The 20,451-nt window shown below is 30.8% G+C and overlaps 2 protein-coding genes across 2 annotated transcripts; both read left to right on the top strand.

The window, feature by feature from the left end:
* The first annotated feature begins 11,263 nt into the window (after positions 1-11,263).
* On the top strand, positions 11,264-11,761 carry LOC18022231 (LOB domain-containing protein 35). The gene has a single exon (XM_006405112.2). The coding sequence runs from the start codon at positions 11,264-11,266 to the stop codon at positions 11,759-11,761; it is 498 nt and encodes a 165-aa protein (XP_006405175.2).
* Positions 11,762-14,916: 3,155 nt separating this feature from the next.
* On the top strand, positions 14,917-15,414 carry LOC18022232 (LOB domain-containing protein 35). Its single transcript, XM_006405113.1, has one exon. It carries the CDS (start codon positions 14,917-14,919, stop codon positions 15,412-15,414), a length of 498 nt encoding a protein of 165 aa, XP_006405176.1.
* Positions 15,415-20,451: the final 5,037 nt, after the last annotated feature.

Raw genomic sequence — 20,451 nt, forward strand, 5'->3', positions numbered from 1 at the left:
TTGCGTTAAAACCAGAACAAACCATAATGAAATGCCTGTTGTGTTTATTTGATATTTGCATGCACCTCAATTCTCGTGATAATTTGTTGTCCTCCTTTCTTTATTTTTATTTCATCATAAATTCATGTAGTTTTATTATATTAAAAATAATTCATGTTGTTTGATCTAAATCGATTTTCAAATTGGTTTTTTGTTTTTTTTGTTTACTAGAGAAAAACTTAAATACATTTAAAGATTGAAACAAATTTGAATCTAGATCTTTTGGATGATCATATAATTTAATAACATAAAAAATTACATGAAAAAGAATTTACATGCGTAATATATGTTAAATATATGAGTAAATGAAATATGGGTATAATGGTAGGATTTGTATAAATACTTATTCTGCATGTAATGATATGCGATTGAAAATGTCGGTGGTCTATATAAAGGTCATGGAGGAGAGATGTCAATGAATACTAGTTTGTCTTATTAGTTTGCCTTCCAAAGACTTCGGTCTCTTATGTCGTTGTGGGTGTTCCCAATTAAAAAAAACTAGTTAGATATACATAAAAATAAAGTTAATAAACAAATCATTCAGTAAAATTATATTCATGGAAAGTCCTAACTGACTTCTACATTCTATTCTCAACAAGAAAGCCCCTTTTAAACTCTAGTTGTCATTATATCTCTGATCTCTTTTGGGTAAGGAGGAGAATGATCAAGCAATATTTAGAATCTAAAATTTGGGGATAATTATTTGGTTCCTGAAAATAATGTTGTAACTTGTATGAACAGTAAAAAAAAAAACAAGATTTCATCTTGAGTTGGGACTTGGGTCAAAAAAATTGTTGTCGAGGAATGGTGATGTTGTAACTCATGCCAACATCACTTTGGCGCAAGTTGAACATGGCTATAAACCTATAACCCAATATTGATTTTGAGATGAGTCCGATTTTTTTTTTTTGTGAAATGGTAGTTTAGTTTTTATGTTGGCTCGAAAAAAATGAATATTAGTTGGTGATGATTCAGCACAGGTCTCCAGAGTTTTAGCTGGTGATTATCAGATCTCAGAAGGGAATCCGCGCTACGCTGCGGGATTATAGACTATTAACTTTGAATTTCTTATATTATTTTATAATTTTTTTGATATGAGCTTATTCATCCATTGTTTTTTCGAGTTTTTTTTATCCAAATCATGATTTAGTGTTAATTTATTAACTTTCTCAAATTATGAATTTTAGGTTTTTTCACACATACACACATATATATATATATTTATCACTAATTCCATTTTTGTTTTACTTATATCTTTAATATTTTGTATATTTATTTGTTGTTGTATTATTATTTTTTCCTCTTTGTCATTTTTTCTATATTTTTATAATTTTTTATTTTTTCAATTGTGTATTGAACATTGCTTTTGGTACTGTAGTTTTTTTCTTATTTTTTTTTCTTTAGATATTTAAAACTTGCTTAGCTTATTATTTTTAATTTTGACTCATATTTTTTCTTCTTCTTTTGCACTGAGATTAAATTATCTTTATTAATTCAAAAATAAAGATTAAAATCACACTTATAATCTTTTATTATTTTTTATTCATATATTGATGATTTTTTAATTTAAATTTAAATTTGATTAAACTTATGCTTATGATGTTTTAAATTAGATTTAAATTTGATTTAAATTATGCTTGTGATTTAATGTTTTAAAACAGTTGAATTTAAATTAAATAGTTTACATAAGAATTAATAGTTGGGACAGATTTTAAGTTACGCTTCTAATATTTTAGTTCAACTTTTGATTTCTCTTGTGATTTTTTTTTTCTTGATGATTGTAGCTGATAGTTTTTTAAATCCATTGTTTTTTACATTTTTACATTGAAATCTCCATCTAGTGATTATATATGTTTTTTTCAATTTACTATTTTCATATTTTGTTTTCACATTTTTTCAATTGGTTCTATCTGTGTTCCTTATGCTTCTATAAATTTTATATTTATTTGTTACCATATTCTTTTTCTCATTTTTTCAAAGAATCAGATCCTCAATGCCCCTGAAGTTGACAAATTAAAACAAATCAAAACAAATAATATGAATTTAAACAACTAATAATGAGGTTAAACGAATAATATGAAGTTATGTTCAAATAATATAAACAGATAAAAACTTAATTAAACTATGAGGTTGAACAATATGAATTTTTTTCACGTTTTTCTTGTTTGAAAATATGATTTTGTAGAGTATATACTGTTTATAGTGATAAGAACAGAATGATAATAATAAAATTTAACAAATTATTTTCAATCCATCTCGCAAATTTTAAATTTTAAAATAATTTTAACAATAGTATTTTAGAGATTTAAGTTTATTAAGTTTTAAGTTTTCTCGTCCAATTGATTATATGTATGTTTTTTTATTCAACTATTTTGCTATTCAGCTATGATATACCAGATAAACCCTAACTCTCTAAATTTTGATGTATTGAAATAATCAAAAGTAAAAAGTCATGTATATTATGAATAAAAAAAAAAGTTAAATGTACACATTAATGAATGATAAATGTGATATCATCTTATTTTTTTGAGAAAAGTTTATCCTGATATTATCTTTCCAAAAGAGAGAGTATGTAGTCTACTCTATCACATTATGGTAATTGAAAATATGGAAGGTATCTAACAAGTACTAGTCAAAATTTAAACATTTTTTATAATTGAACTTACCTCTAAACATACAAATTCAAAGTGTATATAACTGCTTAAAAACCAACAGTATTTTCCTCACTACAGGCATCAGTCACATTTTCAAGATATTCGAGGTATAATATTCTCTATTTAGGCCCTTTTTTGTAAAAAAAAAAAACAGTCTCAGTCTTTCATTCATTTAGCATATTCATTTGATTTTGGTTTTGTGATCTTTGAGTCAAGTATCAATACTTTGATCTTTTTTTCTGTATATTATATTAAAGCTGTAGAATTGTTTTTCCCTAAAAGCTAGTAGGAGTTTTAGAAAAAAAATTTCAATATCTCACAGTTTAACCACAAACATATATATATGTAGTCTATAACTAAATTTGAAGTCTTAATATATATAAAGATTCAAGAGTTATTTCTTCTCATTTCATCCATCTGTGTCTTTTAGGGTTAAAAGAGATAATATAAAGAAGAAGAATGGTTTCCAATCCTTGCTCTGCATGCAAAGTCCTCAAATCCGTGTGTACAGGTGAATGCGTTTTTGCGCCATATTTTCCATCGACGGAGCCTGAAAAATTTGACCGTGTGCATAGAATTTTTGGAGCCGAAAATGTTTACAAAATACTGAGCAATGAGACTTTCTCACCTTTACAACGTGAATATGCTGTTAAGGCTCTCAGCTATGAAGCTGAAGCCCGCATACAGGATCCCGTAACCGGTTGTGTTGGTATGTCTTTGGCTTACGAAAAAATTCTCAACAATTTAAAAGAGCAAATCGTCTCAGCAAAGAATGAGATCGTGGCCACCATGGGATCTGATTAAGTACCGGAATATAATGATATTCCTATGCCTGATGATTTCCTCATGACACAAAACCAACAGATGGGTGATAATCATCGAGCTGATGAGGCATCAACATCTGCAACGCCACCGGCATCTTCAGGAGGCACCAATGATACTCAACAGACACCTTAATTGCGTTAAAACCAGAACAAACCATGGAAAGTCCTAACTGACTTCTACATTCTTTTCTCAACAAGAAAGCCCCTTTTAAACTCTAGTTGTCATTATATCTCTGATCGCTTTTGGGTAAGGAGGAGAATGATCAAGCAATATTTAGAATCTAAAATTTGGGGATGATTATTTGGTTCCTGAAAATAATGTTGTAACTTGTATGAATAGTAAAAAAAACAAGATTTCATCTTGAGTTGGGACTTGGGTCAAAAAAAATTGTTGTCGAGGAATGGTGATGTTGTAACTCATGCCAACATCACTTTGGCGCAAGTTGAACATGGCTATAAACCTATAATCCAATATTGATATTGAGATGAGTCCGATTTTTTTTTTGTGATTTTAGTTTTTATGTTGGCTCGAAAAAAATGAATATTAGTTGGTGATGATTCAGCACAGGTCTCTAGAGTTTTAGCTGGTGATTATCAGATCTCAGAAGGGAACCCGCGCTACGCTGCGGGATTATAGACTATCAACTTTGAATTTCTTATATTATTTTATAATTTTTTTGATATATCTTAATGAGCTTATTCATCCATTGTTTTTTTGAGTTTTTTTTATCCAAATCATGATTTAGTGTTAATTTATTAACTTTTTCAAATTATGAATTTTAGGTTTTTTCACACATACACATACACACACACATATATATATATATATATTTATCACTAATTCCATTTTTGTTTTACTTATATCTTTAAAATTTTGTATATTTATTTGTTGTTGTATTATTATTTTTTCCTCTTTGTCATTTTTTCTATATTTTTATAATTTTTTATTTTTTCAATTGTTTATTGAACGTTGCTTTTGGTACTGTAGTTTTTTCGTATTTTTATTCTTTAGATATTTAAAACTTGCTTAGCTTATTATTTTTAATTTTAACTCATATTTTTTTTTTCTTCTTTTGCACTGAGATTAAATTATCTTTATTAATTCAAAAATAAAGATTAAAATCACACTTATAATCTGTATTATTTTTTATTCATATATTGATGATTTTTTAATTTAAATTTAAATTTGATTAAACTTATGCTTATGATGTTTTAAATTAGATTTAAATTTGATTTAAATTATGCTTGTGATTTAATGTTTGTAACACAGTTGAATTTAAATTAAATAGTTTATATAAGACTTAATAGTTGGGACAGATTTTAAGTTACGCTTCTAATATTTTAGTTCAACTTTTGATTTCTCTTGTGATTTATTTTATATTTTTTTTTTCTTGATGATTGTAGCTGTTAGTTTTTTCAATCCATTGTTTTTTACATTTTTACACTGAAATCTCCATCTAGTGATTATATATGTTTTTTTCAATTTACTATTTTCATGTTTTGTTTTCACATTTTTTCAATTGGTTCTATCTGTGTTCCTTATGCTTCTATAAATTTTATATTTAGTTGTTACCATATTCTTTTTCTCATTTTTTCAAAGAATCAGATCCTAAATGCCCCTGAAGTTGACAAATTAAAACAAATCAAAACAAATAATATGAATTTAAACAACTAATATGAGGTTAAATGAATAATATGAAGTTATGTTCAAATAATATAAAACAAATAAAAACTTAATTAAACTACGAGGTTGAACAATATGAATTTTTTCACGTTTTTTTCTTGTTTGAAAATATGATTTTGTAGAGTATATACTGTTTATAGTGATAAGAACAGAATGATAATAATAAAATTTAACAAATTATTTTCAATCCATCTCGCAAATTTTAAATTTTAAAATAATTTTAACAATAGTATTTTAGAGATTTAAGTTTATTAAGTTTTAAGTTTTCATGTCCAATTGATTATATGTATGTTTTTTTATTCAACTATTTTGCTATTCAGCTATGATATACCAGATAAACCCTAACTCTCTAAATTTTGATGTATTGAAATAATCAAAAATAAAAAGTCATGTATATTATGAATAAAAAAAAAGTTAAATGTACACATTAATGAATGATAAATGTGATATCATCTTATTTTTTTGAGAAAAGTTTAATGTGATATTATCTTTCCAAAAGAGAGAGTATGTAGTCTACTCTATCACATTATGGTAATTGAAAATATGGAAGGTATCTAACAAGTACTAGTCAAAATTTAAACATTTATTATAATTGAACTTGCCTCTAAACATACAAATTCAAAGTGTATATAACTGCTTAAAAACCAAGACTATTTTCCTCATTACAGGCATCAGTCACATTTTCAAGATATTCGAGGTATAATAGTCTCGATTTAGGCCCTTTAAAAAAAAAAAAAAAACAGTCTCAGTCTTTCTTTCAATTCATTTAGCATATTCTTTTTTTTTTTTTTTGTCAACAGCCTCATTACCTAGTACGGTTGGGTTAACCAAACTGGTGGTATTGAGTTTACATACATAACATTTTGAGGGTAGATTCGAGCACTCCTTGCTAGGTTATCCGCCTTCGAATTCTTTGCGAGTGGGATATGGGATATACAAAAGAAACTGAACCTCTCTTTCATCTTCATTATCTCCTCCAAGTGTAGAGCAAAAGCCGGCCAGTCTTCGGGTGTAGACACCATCTTCACCAACTCTGAACAGTCCGTAGCAAAAGCGACTTCCATCTTCTGATTCTCCAACATACAGTGCATAGCCCATATAAGGGCTTCCATTTCTGCGTGTAGAGGCGTAAGACTTCGTCTTACATTTTGTGCTCCCATTATTTTCTCTGGAACACCTTCCTTAAAATAAAACCATCCTAGACCCGTTACTGGCTCCGTAACTTTCCACGATCCATCAATATAGCACCACCAGCCTTCATAGACTATAGGTATAGACAGGCTTGTAGTATGACCAAGATCTACATGTGTTACTTCCTGTTCCGGATTTTGAGCCTCTTGCCATAAATTCGCTTCTGTTTCCACTATTTTTAGCGTAACTCGTGGATCAATATCGTTATTTGAGTACACTTTCTCGTTTCGAGCTTTCCAAATATACCATGCGATCCATGGAAATTGTATGTTTTTCTCCTCCTTTGGAAGTCTCCAAAACAGATGATCAAAATTCGAAAAAACTGATGGCCCTGGAAAAACCCCTGGGGGTGTTGGAATTCGTGATAATGCCCACGTTTGTAACGCAGGAGGGCATTCAAACAGAACATGATTAATTGTCTCTTCTGCTGCTCCACACCGTGCACATTGTGTGTCACATTGTATTCCCCGAGTACGTAACCTAGCCGACACTGATAGGCAACCAGAGATTGCTTGCCATATGAAATGTTGTAGTTTCGGCGCACACTTCAATTTCCAAGTATATGCTTGTAGAACTTTGATATCTGGACCAAATGAGGCCTCTGAGATCCTCTCTGAGAAATATCGCTCAGTTTTGTATCCCGACTTTACCGTATACCATCCAGATTTTGTGAAATGCCAGCCCAATGAGTCTGGCCTAAAAGATCTACTAATGGAAATTCCACGAATAATTTCCACATCCTCGGGGTTGATAATGGCCTTTATCAGTCCCAGATTCCATGCATTTGTCACTGGGTCAATCAGATGATTAACCATAAGATTCGGGTAATAATTAAACCCCTTACAAGTGGCTGATCTTGGGCGAGAAGAAGGTATCCAAGGATCATTCCATACAGAGATTGAGCATCCTGAACCAACTCTTTTGATTAGCCCTTTTTTAACCAAAGATCTAGCCGAGATTATGCTTCGCCATCCATACGACGGCGAGTAGGATTTCGCTGTGTCCAAAGGACTTGAGTTCCGAAAATATCGTCCTTTGAATACCTGTGTAAACATGGAGGTTGGCCTGTCAATCATCCTCCATAATTGTTTTGCCAGTAAAGCCATATTAAAATCCTCTACATTTCTGAAACCGATACCTCCTTCTGATTTGTCTCTGCACATTTTTCCCCACGCTACCCAGTGCATACCTTGATGATGTCCATCAGAGCTCCACCAATATCTTGCTGCTGCACTATCTAGTTTTGCCGCAGTAGATTTAGGTAATCGAAAGCATGACATGACGAAGGTGGGCATTGCGGATGCCACTGATTTAATCAGAACCTCTTTACCGCCTTTCGACAATAATCGTGATGTCCAGCTATTGATCCGATCATGTTGTTTCTCAGCTACAAAATTAAAGATTTTTGTTTTGGCTCCACCTAGGCTTTCGGGGATACCTAAATAGGAACCCGTCCCTCCATCACAAGAAATTCCTAAAATATGTTTCATATCATTTCTAATGTCTTCCGAAACCAAATGCCCAAATTGAACTGAAGATTTATCAAAATTAATTTGTTGTCCCGAAACCCTTTCATACTGTTTCAGAATATCCATAATCTTCTGACATTCATCTCTATTTGCTTTACAAAAAAATAAGCTGTCATCCGCAAAAAGTAGATGTGAGATCGATGGACTTGCTCGTGCAATTTTTAGACCGGTCAATAATTTTTCCTCTTCAGCTTTCTTAATATTGGAAATTAGAACCTCCGTACATAGTATAAACAAATATGGAGATAGGGGATCCCCTTGACGGAGTCCCCTCCCTGGGATTATTTGTCCCTTTGGTTGTCCGTTTAATAGAACTTTGTATTTTACTGAGGTAACACATCGCATTATCCATGTTATCCATTTCTCCGCAAAACCAAGTCGTTTCAAAAGATCTTCAATAAAAGCCCATTCCACGCGATCATAGGCTTTGCTCATATCCGTCTTTATCGCCATATATTTATTTTTGCATGACTTATTAGTTCAGAGGCCATGAAACATCTCTTGTGCTATTAGGATATTATCTGAAATCAACCGGCCTGCCACAAAAGCTGATTGTGTTTCCGAGATCAGATCCGGTAATAACCTTTTAAGTCTTTGACAGAGTACTTTAGATATAATTTTGTAACCTACATTACACAGGCTAATAGGCCGTAGTTCAGTCATTCACGTTGGCCTTTCTGTTTTTGGAATTAAACAGATATTTGTCATATTTAGACGTTCATCAAAAACCCCTGTCTCCAAGAAACCGTTAACTAAACGTACAAGATCCGCCTTGATGATATGCCATGAGCGTTGGTAGAAAAGTGCTGTCATTCCGTCGGGTCCCGGAGCTTTTTCCGGATGCATCATGAAAAGTGCTTTTTTAATTTCCTCTTCGGATGCCATAGCCGTGAGCATTGCATTACTTATCTCCGATATTGATGGTTTAATATTTCCCAATGCCTCATCAAATTCCGTAGGCGAAGTCGAGGTGAATAACTCATCAAAATATTTAACAGCCACCTGCTCAACCTCTTTTTCTGAAGTAACCCATGTTCCTGCCGCATTATTCAAACCAGTAATTCGATTCCGTGCTCTTCTTTGTTTAACCAATGCATGATAAAATTTGGTATTTTTATCTCCTGCCTTCGCCCAATGAGAGCGGCTTTTTTGTTGCCAATATAATTCTTCATCTCTATAAGCTTCCTTCAACTTTTTTGTGACCGCCATCACTTCCTCCTCTGTCCTTGTATCATCATTCTGGATGTCTTCTATTATCTTTTTTAATTCGTTAATTCTTTCCTGCCCATATGGCTTAAAGGTCTTTCTCCACTTAGATATTTCTCTTCTGCAATTTCGTACTTTGTCCATGAACTTTACTTCCCCATCACCCGGATCGAGGTCCCAACCTTTGGAGATAGATTCCATTAAACCCTCTTTTCCTATCCACCTCTTATCAAAACGGAATTGGGTTTTTTTCCGTGTCATTTTATCCTCAATTGTAGCCACTATTGGCCTGTGATCAGATCCAATCATTGCGAGATACTCAACAAAGGAGTGTGAGAAAACCTCATGCCAATCTTCATTCGCTAGTGCCCGATCTAAACGACATCTAACGACTTTTGAATTTCGTCGTCCCCTCCATGACATCTTATTTCCTAAACATGGGAATTCTAAAAAACCACAGTCCCTTATCATTAAATTAAAGGACACAAAGGTAGAAGCATGTCTTAACGGGCCTCCTTGTTTTTCATTATTACCCGTTATCTCGTTTAGATCTCCAATAATGAACCATGGATCCGACCGTGTAAGACTCATACGTGTTAATCTTTCCCAGACTCTATCCCGATTTTTTGCCACTGGATCCCCATAAATAAACGAGAGGTACATTTTTTTCCGAGAATAGTCGCTTCAATATCTATAATCCGATTATTTGAAAATAAAATTGTGACATCAAAAGAATCATTATAAAAAAGGGCAAGTCCACCACTTGCACCGCACGGCTCAACCGTGTACTGAAATTTTTGGTTTCTGAGAGAAACATAAACTCTGGTCTGTGTTTCTTCCAAACCTCCCGAAGATAGCTTATTGTCCAGCGACTCCTGATTCCTTGGCAGTTCCAGCTGAGAATTCTCATTTATTAATGCTTGTTTCCAATTTCCGCCCCTCTCTCGGGTTTGATGAACCCTTTGGAGCACCTTGAGAGCTACCGTCTCCGTTACGGTTTATGACCTTTGCCACTTGTTTCTTACGTGGGGAAATTAGTGCTTGCAACATTCTCTTCTTTGAGCCACCGCCTAAAAATTTTGAATTTGTCTTCGTGGCTTTCTTCTTTGTACCCTGTTTGGAACCTTTGTCAAAACCCTCATTCTCCTCCGCCATTTGGATATCGCCTTCATTGATGTACCCTTGTTCTGATCCATTTTGTACCATCGGTATAGCCCCATTTTCATTTCCCACAAACTCTCCCTCTTCCTGATCCATGCCTCCAAACTCAACATCCAAATTTAGTTGGAGCTCCCCTGTTTCCAAACCGCTGTTAACCTGTTGTAAAAACTCTTGTATAGCATCGTGATTCTCTGGTTTTCCTTCTGGTTCTTTGTTTACTGTTTCTAAAACCCGTGCCTCCCCTTCCGTTCTTAACAGTGCGTCCACATCTCCAGTGGTCTCTTCCTCCGTGGTGTCAAAATCAAGAAAGTCATCACCCTCAAAATCCAGACTCTTCCTTGCTGATTTTTCGCAAAGAGGCTCCACCGAAACCAAATGTTCCTCTTGTTTATCTTCCTGCACCGGACGTTCCTCACTTGGTTTTTCTTTTGACACCTGACCGTTGCTCCCCAACGACCTGTTACCGTGTGATTCAAAGACCAAACTCTTTGACCTTAATGACCTCTTCTGAAAATCCTTTGGAGGAATGTAACCATGTGTTCGAAAGATCCTCGACGAGCCCTCACCAGACCTCCTTTCCGTTTTTTCTTTGTGTTGTCTTCCCTCCTCCACCACCGTATGTGACTTGCCATTCCGTTTAAAGTTTCCACCGAGCTCCTTGTTGACACCGTATGTGACTTGCCATTCCATTTAGCATACTCATTTGATTTTGGTTTTGTGATCTTTGAGTCAAGTATCAATACTTTGATCTTTTTTTCTGTATATTATATTAAAGCCGTAGAATTTTTTTTCCCTAAAAGCTAGTAGGAGTTTTAGATAAAAAATTTCAATATCTCACAGTTTAACCACAAACATATATATGTAGTCAATAACTAAATTTGAAGTCTTATTATATATAGAGATTCAAGAGTTATTTCTTCTCAATTCATCCATCTGTGTCTTTTAGGGTTAAAAGAGATAATACAAAGAAGAAGAATGGCTTCCAATCCTTGCTCTGCATGCAAAGTCCTCAAATCCGTGTGTACAGGTGAATGCGTTTTTGCGCCATATCTTCCATCGACGGAGCCTGAAAAATTTGACCGTGTGCATAGAATTTTTGGAGCCAAAAATGTTTACAAAATACTGAGCAATGAGACTTTTTCACCTTTAAAACGTGAATATGCTGTTAAGGCTCTCAGCTATGAAGCTGAAGCCCGCATACAGGATCCCGTAACCGGTTGTGTTGGTATGTCTTTGGCTTACGAAAAAATTCTCAACAATTTAAAAGAGCAAATCGTCTCAGCAAAGAATGAGATCGTGGCCACCATGGGATCCGATAAAGTACGGGAATATAATGATATTCCTATGCCTGATGATTTCCTCATGACACAAAACCAACAGATGGGTGATAATCATGGAGCTGATGAGGCATCAACATCTGCAACGCCACCGGCATCTTCAGGAGGCACCAATGATACTCAACAGACACCTTAATTGCGTTAAAACCAGAACAAACCATAATGAAATGCCTGTTGTGTTTATTTGATATTTGTATGCACCTCAAATTCCCGTGATAATTTGTTGTCCTCCTTTCTTTATTTTTATTTCATCATAAATTCATGTAGTTTTATTATATTAAAAATAATTCATGTTGTTTGATCTAAATCGATTTTCAAATTTGTTTTTTGTTTTTTTGGTTTACTAGAGAAAAACTTAAATACATTTAAAGATTGAAAAAAATTTGAATCTAGATCTTTTGGATGATTATATAATTTAATAACATAAAAAATTACATGAAAAAGAATTTACATGTGTAATATATGTTAAATATATGAGTAAATGAAATATGGGTATAATGGTAGGATTTGTATAAATACTTATTCTGCATGTAATGATATGCGATTGAAAATGTCGGTGGTCTATATAAAGGTCATCGAGGAGAGATGTCAATGAATACTAGTTTGTCTTATTAGTTTGCCTTCCAAAGACTTCGATCTCTTATGTCGTTGTGGGTGTTCCCAATTAAAAAAAAACTAGTTAGATATACATAGAAATAAAGTTAATAAACAAATCATTCAGTAAAATTATATTCATGGAAAGTCCTAACTGACTTCTACATTCTATTCTCAACAAGAAAGCCCCTTTTAAACTCTAGTTGTCATTATATCTCTGATCGCTTTTGGGTAAGGAGGAGAATGATCAAGCAATATTTAGAATCTAAAATTTGGGGATAATTATTTGGTTCCTGAAAATAATGTTGTAACTTGTATGAATAGTAAAAAAAAAACAAGATTTCATCTTGAGTTGGGACTTGGGTCAAAAAAATTGTTGTCGAGGAATGGTGATGTTGTAACTCATGCCAACATCACTTTGGCGCAAGTTGAACATGGCTATAAACCTATAACCCAATATTGATATTGAGATGAGTCCGATTTTTTTTTTGTGAAATGGTAGTTTAGTTTTTATGTTGGCTCGAATAAAATGAATATTAGTTGGTGATGATTCAGCACAGGTCTCTAGAGTTTTAGCTGGTGATTATCAGATCTCAGAAGGGAACCCACACTACGCTGCGGGATTATAGACTATCAACTTTGAATTTCTTATATTATTTTATAATTTTTTTGATATATCTTAATGAGCTTATTCATCCATTGTTTTTTCGAGTTTTTTTTATCCAAATCATGATTTAGTGTTTATTAACTTTCTCATATTATGAATTTTAGGTTTTTTCACACATACACATATATATATATATATATATATATATATATTTATCACTAATTCCATTTTTGTTTTACTTATATCTTTAAAATTTTGTATATTTATTTGTTGTTGTATTATTATTTTTTCCTCTTTGTCATTTTTTCTATATTTTTATAATTTTTTATTTTTTCAATTGTTTATTGAACGTTGCTTTTGGTACTGTAGTTTCTTTCTTATTTTTTATTCTTTAGATATTTAAAACTTGCTTAGCTTATTATTTTTAATTTTGACTCATATTTTTTCTTTTTCTTTTGCACTGAAATTAAATTATCTTTATTAATTCAAAAATAAAGATTAAAATCACACTTATAATCTGTATTAATTTTTATTCATATATTGATGATTTTTTAATTTAAATTTGATTAAACTTATGCTTATGATGTTTTAAATTAGATTTAAATTTGATTTAAATTATGCTTGTGATTTAATGTTTGTAACACAGCTGAATTTAAATTAAATAGTTTATATAAGAATTACTAGTTGGGACAGATTTTAAGTTACGCTTCTAATATTTTAGTTCAACTTTTGATTTCTCTTGTGATTTTTTTTTTCTTGATGATTGTAGCTGATAGTTTTTTCAATCCATTGTTTTTTACATTTTTACATTGAAATCTCCATCTAGTGATTATATATGTTTTTTTCAATTTACTATTTTCATGTTTTGTTTTCACATTTTTTCAATTGGTTCTATCTGTGTTCCTTATGCTTCTATAAATTTTATATTTATTTGTTACCATATTCTTTTTCTCATTTTTTCAAAGAATCAGATCCTAAATGCCCCTGAAGTTGACAAATTAAAACAAATCAAAACAAATAATATGAATTTAAACAACTAATATGAGGTTAAACGAATAATATGAAGTTATGTTCAAATAATATAAAACAAATAAAAACTTAATTAAACTACGAGGTTGAACAATATGAATTTTTTTCATGTTTTTCTTGTTTGAAAATATGATTTTGTAGAGTATATACTGTTTATAGTGATAAGAACAGAATGATAATAATAAAATCTAACAAATTATTTTCAATCCATCTCGCAAATTTTAAATTTTAAAATAATTTTAACAATAGTATTTTAGAGATTTAAGTTTATTCAGTTTTAAGTTTTCTCGTCCAATTGATTATATGTATGTTTTTTTATTCAACTATTTTGTTATTCAGCTATGATATACCAGATAAACCCTAACTCTCTAAATTTTGATGTATTGAAATAATCAAAAATAAATAGTCATGTATATTATGAATAAAAAAAAGAGTTAAATGTACACATTAATGAATGATAAATGTGATATTATCTTTTATTTTTTTGAGAAAGTTTAATGTGATATTATCTTTCCAAAAGAGAGAGTATGTACTCTATCACATTATGGTAATTGAAAATATGGAAGGTATCTAACAAGTACTAGTCAAAATTTAAACATTTATTATAATTGAACTTGCCTCTAACCATACAAATTCAAAGTGTATATAACTGCTTAAAAACCAAGACTATTTTCCTCACTACAGGCATCAGTCACATTTTCAAGATATTCGAGGTATAATAGTCTCGATCTAGGCCCTTTTTTTTTAAAAAAAAAAAGTCTTTCTTTCAATTCATTTAGCATATTCATTTGATTTTGGTTTTGTTATCTTTGAGTCAAGTATCAATACTTTGACCTTTTTTTCTGTATATTATATTAAAGCCGTATAATTTTTTTTTCCCTAAAAGATAGTAGGAGTTTTAGAAAAAAAATTTCAATATCTCACAGTTTAACCACAAACATATATATGTAGTCTATAACTAAATTTGAAGTCTTATTATATATAGAGATTCAAGAGTTATTTCTTCTCATTTCATCCATCTGTGTCTTTTAGGGTTAAAAGAGATAATACAAAGAAGAAGAATGGCTTCCAATCCTTGCTCTGCATGCAAAGTCCTCAAATCCGTGTGTACAGGTGAATGCGTTTTTGCGCCATATTTTCCATCGACGGAGCCTGAAAAATTTGACCGTGTGCATAGAATTTTTGGAGCCGAAAATGTTTACAAAATACTGAGCAATGAGGCTTTCTCACCTTTACAACGTGAATATGCTGTTAAGGCTCTCAGCTATGAAGCTGAAGCCCGCATACAGGATCCCGTAACCGGTTGTGTTGGTATGTCTTTGGCTTACGAAAAAATTCTCAACAATTTAAAAGAGCAAATCGTCTCAGCAAAGAATGAGATCGTGGCCACCATGGGATCCGATAAAGTACCGGAATATAATGATATTCCTATGCCTGATGATTTCCTCATGACACAGAACCAACAGATGGGTGATAATCATCGAGCTGATGAGGCATCAACATCTGCAACGCCACCGGCATCTTCAGGAGGCACCAATGATACTCAACAGACACCTTAATTGCGTTAAAACCAGAACAAACCATAATGAAATGCCTGTTGTGTTTATTTGATATTTGCATGCACCTCAATTCTCGTGATAATTTGTTGTCCTCCTTTCTTTATTTTTATTTCATCATAAATTCATGTAGTTTTATTATATTAAAAATAATTCATGTTGTTTGATCTAAATCGATTTTCAAATTTGTTTTTTGTTTTTTTTTGTTTACTAGAGAAAAACTTAAATACATTTAAAGATTGAAACAAATTTGAATCTAGATCTTTTGGATGATCATATAATTTAATAACATAAAAAATTACATGAAAAAGAATTTACATGCGTAATATATGTTAAATATATGAGTAAATGAAATATGGGTATAATGGTAGGATTTGTATAAATACTTATTCTGCATGTAATGATATGCGATTGAAAATGTCGGTGGTCTATATAAAGGTCATGGAGGAGAGATGTCACTGAATACTAGTTTGTCTTATTAGTTTGCCTTCCAAAGACTTCGGTCTCTTATGTCGTTGTGGGTGTTCCCAATTAAAAAAAAAACTAGTTAGATATACATAAAAATAAAGTTAATAAACAAATCATTCAGTAAAATTATATTCATGGAAAGTCCTAACTGACTTCTACATTCTATTCTCAACAAGAAAGCCCCTTTTAAACTCTAGTTGTCATTATATCTCTGATCGCTTTTGGGTAAGGAGGAGAATGATCAAGCAATATTTAGAATCTAAAATTTGGGGATAATTATTTGGTTCCTGAAAATAATGTTGTAACTTGTATGAATAGTAAAAAAAAACAAGATTTCATCTTGAGTTGGGACTTGGGTCAAAAAAATTGTTGTCGAGGAATGGTGATGTTGTAACTCATGCCAACATCACTTTGGCGCAAGTTGAACATGGCTATAAACCTATAACCCAATATTGATATTGAGATGAGTCCGACTTTTTTTTGTGAAATGGTAGTTTAGTTTTTATGTTGGCTCGAAAAGAATGAATATTAGTTGGTGATGATTCAGCACAGGTCTCTAGAGTTTTAGCTGGTGATTATCAGATCTCAGAAGGGAACCCGCACTGCGCTGCAGGATTATAGACTATCAACTTTAAATTTCTTATATTATTTTATATTTTTTTTGATATATCTTAATGAGCTTATTCATCCATTGTTTTTTCGAGTTTTTTTTATCCAAATCATGATTTAGTGTTAATTTATTAACTTTCTCAAATTATGAATTTTAGGTTTTTTCACACATACACATATATATATATATATTTATCACTAATTCCATTTTTGTTTTACTTATATCTTTAAAATTTTGTATATTTATTTGTTGTTGTATTATGATTTTTTCCTCTTTGTCATTTTTTCTATATTTTTATATTTTTTTATTTTTTCAATTGTTTATTGAACGTTGCTTTTGGTACTGTAGTTTCTTTCTTATTTTTTATTCTTTAGATATTTAAAACTTGCTTAGCTTATTATTTTTAATTTTGACTCATATTTTTTCTTCTTCTTTTGCACTGAGATTAAATTATCTTTATTAATTCAAAAATAAAGATTAAAATCTCACTTATAATCTGTATTAATTTTTATTCATATATTGATGATTTTTTAATTTAAATTTAAATTTGATTAAACTTATGCTTATGATGTTTGAAATTAGATTTAAATTTGATTTAAATTATGCTTGTGATTTAATGTTTGTAACACCGATGAATTTAAATTAAATAGTTGGGACAGATTTTAAGTTACGCTTCTAATATTTTAGTTCAACTTTTGATTTCTCTTGTGATTTTTCTTTTTTCTTGATGATTGTAGCTGATAATTTTTTCAATCCATTGTTTTTTTACTTTTTTACATTGAAATCTCCATCTAGTGATTATATATGCTTTTTTCAATTTACTATTTTCATGTTTTGTTTTCAAATGTTTTCAATTGGTTCTATCTATGTTCCTTATGCCTCTATAAATTTTATATTTATTTGTTACCACATTCTTTTCCACATTTTTTCAAAGAATCAGATCCTAAATGCCCAGAAGTTGACAAATTAAAACAAATCAAAACAAATAATATGAATTTAAACAACTAATATGAGGTTAAAAAAATAATATGAAGTTATGTTCAAATAATATAAAACAAATAAAAACTTAATTAAACTACAAGGTTGAACAATATGATTTTTTTTCACGTTTTTCTTGTTATAAAATATGATTTTGTAGATTATATACTGTTTATCGTGATAAGAACAGAATGATAATAATAAAATTTAACAAATTATATTCAATCCATCTCGCAAATTTTAAATTTTAAAATAATTGTAACAATAGTATTTTAGATTTTTAAGTTTATTAAGTTTTAAGTTTTCTCGTCCAATTGATTATATGTTTGTTTTTTTATTCAACTATTTTGCTATTCAGCTATGATATACCAGATAAAACCTAATTCTCAAAATTTTGAGGTATTGAAATAATCAAAAATAAAAAGTCATATATATTAATGAATCAAAAAAAGTTAAATGCACACATTAATGATTGATAAATGTGATATTATCTTTTATTTTTTGAGAAAAGGTTAATGTGATATTATCTTTCCAAAAGAGAGAGTATCTAGTCTACTCTATCACGTTATGGTAATTGAAAATATGGAAGGTATCTAACAAGTACGAGTCAAAATTTAAACATTTATTATAATTGAACTTGCCTCTAAACATACAAATTCAAAGTGTATATAAATGCTTAAAAACCAAGACTATTTTCCTCATTACAGGCATCAGTCACATTTTCAAGATATTCGAGGTATAATAGTCTCGATCTAGGCCCTTTTAAAAAAAAAAAAAACAGTCTCAGTCTTTCTTTCAATTCATTTAGCATATTCATTTGATTTTGGTTTTGTTATCTTTGAGTCAAGTATCAATACTTTGATCTTTTTTTCTGTATATTATATTAAAGCCGTAAAATTTTTTTTCCCTAAAAGCTAGTAGGAGTTTTAGAAAACAAATTTCAATATCTCACAGTTTAACCACAAACATATATATGTAGTCTATAACTAAATTTGAAGTCTTATTATATAAAGATTCAAGAGTTATTTCTTCTCATTTCATCCATCTGTGTCTTTTAGGGTTAAAAGAGATAATACAAAGAAGAAGAATGGCTTCCAATCCTTGCTCTGCATGCAAAGTCCTCAAATCCGTGTGTACAGGTGAATGCGTTTTTGCGCCATCTTTTCCATCGACGGAGCCTGAAAAATTTGACCGTGTGCATAGAATTTTTGGAGCCGAAAATGTTTACAAAATACTGAGCAATGAGACTTTCTCACCTTTACAACGTGAATATGCTGTTAAGGCTCTCAGCTATGAAGCTGAAGCCCGCATACAGGATCCGTAACCGGTTGTGTTGGTATGTCTTTGGCTTACGAAAAAATTCTCAACAATTTAAAAGAGCAAATCATCTCAGCAAAGAATGAGATCGTGGCCACCATGGGATCCGATAAAGTACCGGAATATAATGATATTCCTATGCCTGATGATTTCCTCATGACACAAAACCAACAGATGGGTGATAATCATCGAGCTGATGAGGCATCAACATCTGCAACGCCACCGGCATCTTCAAGAGGCACCAATGATACTCAACAGACCCCTTAATTGCATTAAAACCAGAACAAACCATAATAAAATGCCTGTTGTGTTTATTTGATATTTGCATGCACCTCAATTCCCGTGATAATTTGTTGTCCTCCTTTCTTCATTTTAATTTCATCATAAATTCATGTAGTTTCATTATATAAAAAATAATTCATGTTGTTTGATCTAAATCGATTTTCAAATTTGTTTTTTGTTTTTTTGTTTACTAGAGAAAAACTTAAATACATTTAAAGATACATTTAAAGATTGAAACAAATTTGAATCTAGATCTTTTGGATGATCATATAATTTAATAACATAAAAATTACATGAAAAATAATTTACATGCGTAATATATGTTAAATATATGGTAACTGAAATATGGGTATAATGGTAGGATTTGTATAAATACTTATTCTGCATGTAATGATATGCGATTGAAAATGTCGGTGGTCTATATAAAAGTCATGGAGGAGATATGTCAATGAATACTAGTTTGTCTTATTAGTTTGCCTTCCAAAGACTTCGGTCTCTTATGTCGTTGTGGGTGTTCCCAATTAAAAAAAAAAACTAGTTAGATATACGTAAAAATAAAGTTAATAAACAAATCATTCAGTAAAATTATATTCATGGAAAGTCCTAACTGACTTCTACATTCTATTCTCAACAAGAAAGCCCCTTTTAAACTCTAGTTGTCATTATATCTCTGATCGCTTTTGGGTAAGGAGGAGAATGGTCAAGCGATATTTAGAATCTAAAATTTGGGGATAATTATTTGGTTCCTGAAAATAATGTTGTAACTTGTATGAACAGTAAAAAAAAGATTTCATCTTGAGTTGGGACTTGGGTCAAAAAATTGTTGTCGAGGAATGGTAATGTTGTAACTCATGCCAACATCACTTTGGCGCAAGTTGAACATGGCTATAAGCCTATAACGCAATATTGATACTGAGATGAGTCCGATTTTTTTTGTAAAATGGTAGTTTAGTTTTTATGTTGGCTCAAAAAAATAAATATAGGTTGGTGATGATTCAGCACAGGTCTCTAGAGTTTTAGTGATTATCAGATCCTAAAAGAGAATCCGCGCTACGCTGCGGGATTATAGACTATCAACTTTAAATTTCTTATATTATTTTATAATTTTTTTGATAATCTTAATGAGCTTATTCATCCATTGTTTTTCGAGGTTTTTTTATCCAAATCATGATTTAGTGTTAATTTATTAACTTTCTCAAATTATGAATTTTAGGTTTTTTCACATACACATATATATATATATATATATATTTATCACTAATTCCATTTTTGTTTTACTTATATCTTTAATATTTTGTATATTTATTTTTTGTTGTATTATTATTTTTTCTTCTTTGTCATTTTTTCTATATTTTTATAACTTTTTATTTTTTCAATTGTTTATT

Source organism: Eutrema salsugineum, unplaced genomic scaffold (genome assembly GCF_000478725.1).
Source record: "Eutrema salsugineum unplaced genomic scaffold, Eutsalg1_0 scaffold_15, whole genome shotgun sequence".
NCBI classification, from domain to species: Eukaryota; Viridiplantae; Streptophyta; class Magnoliopsida; order Brassicales; family Brassicaceae; genus Eutrema; species Eutrema salsugineum.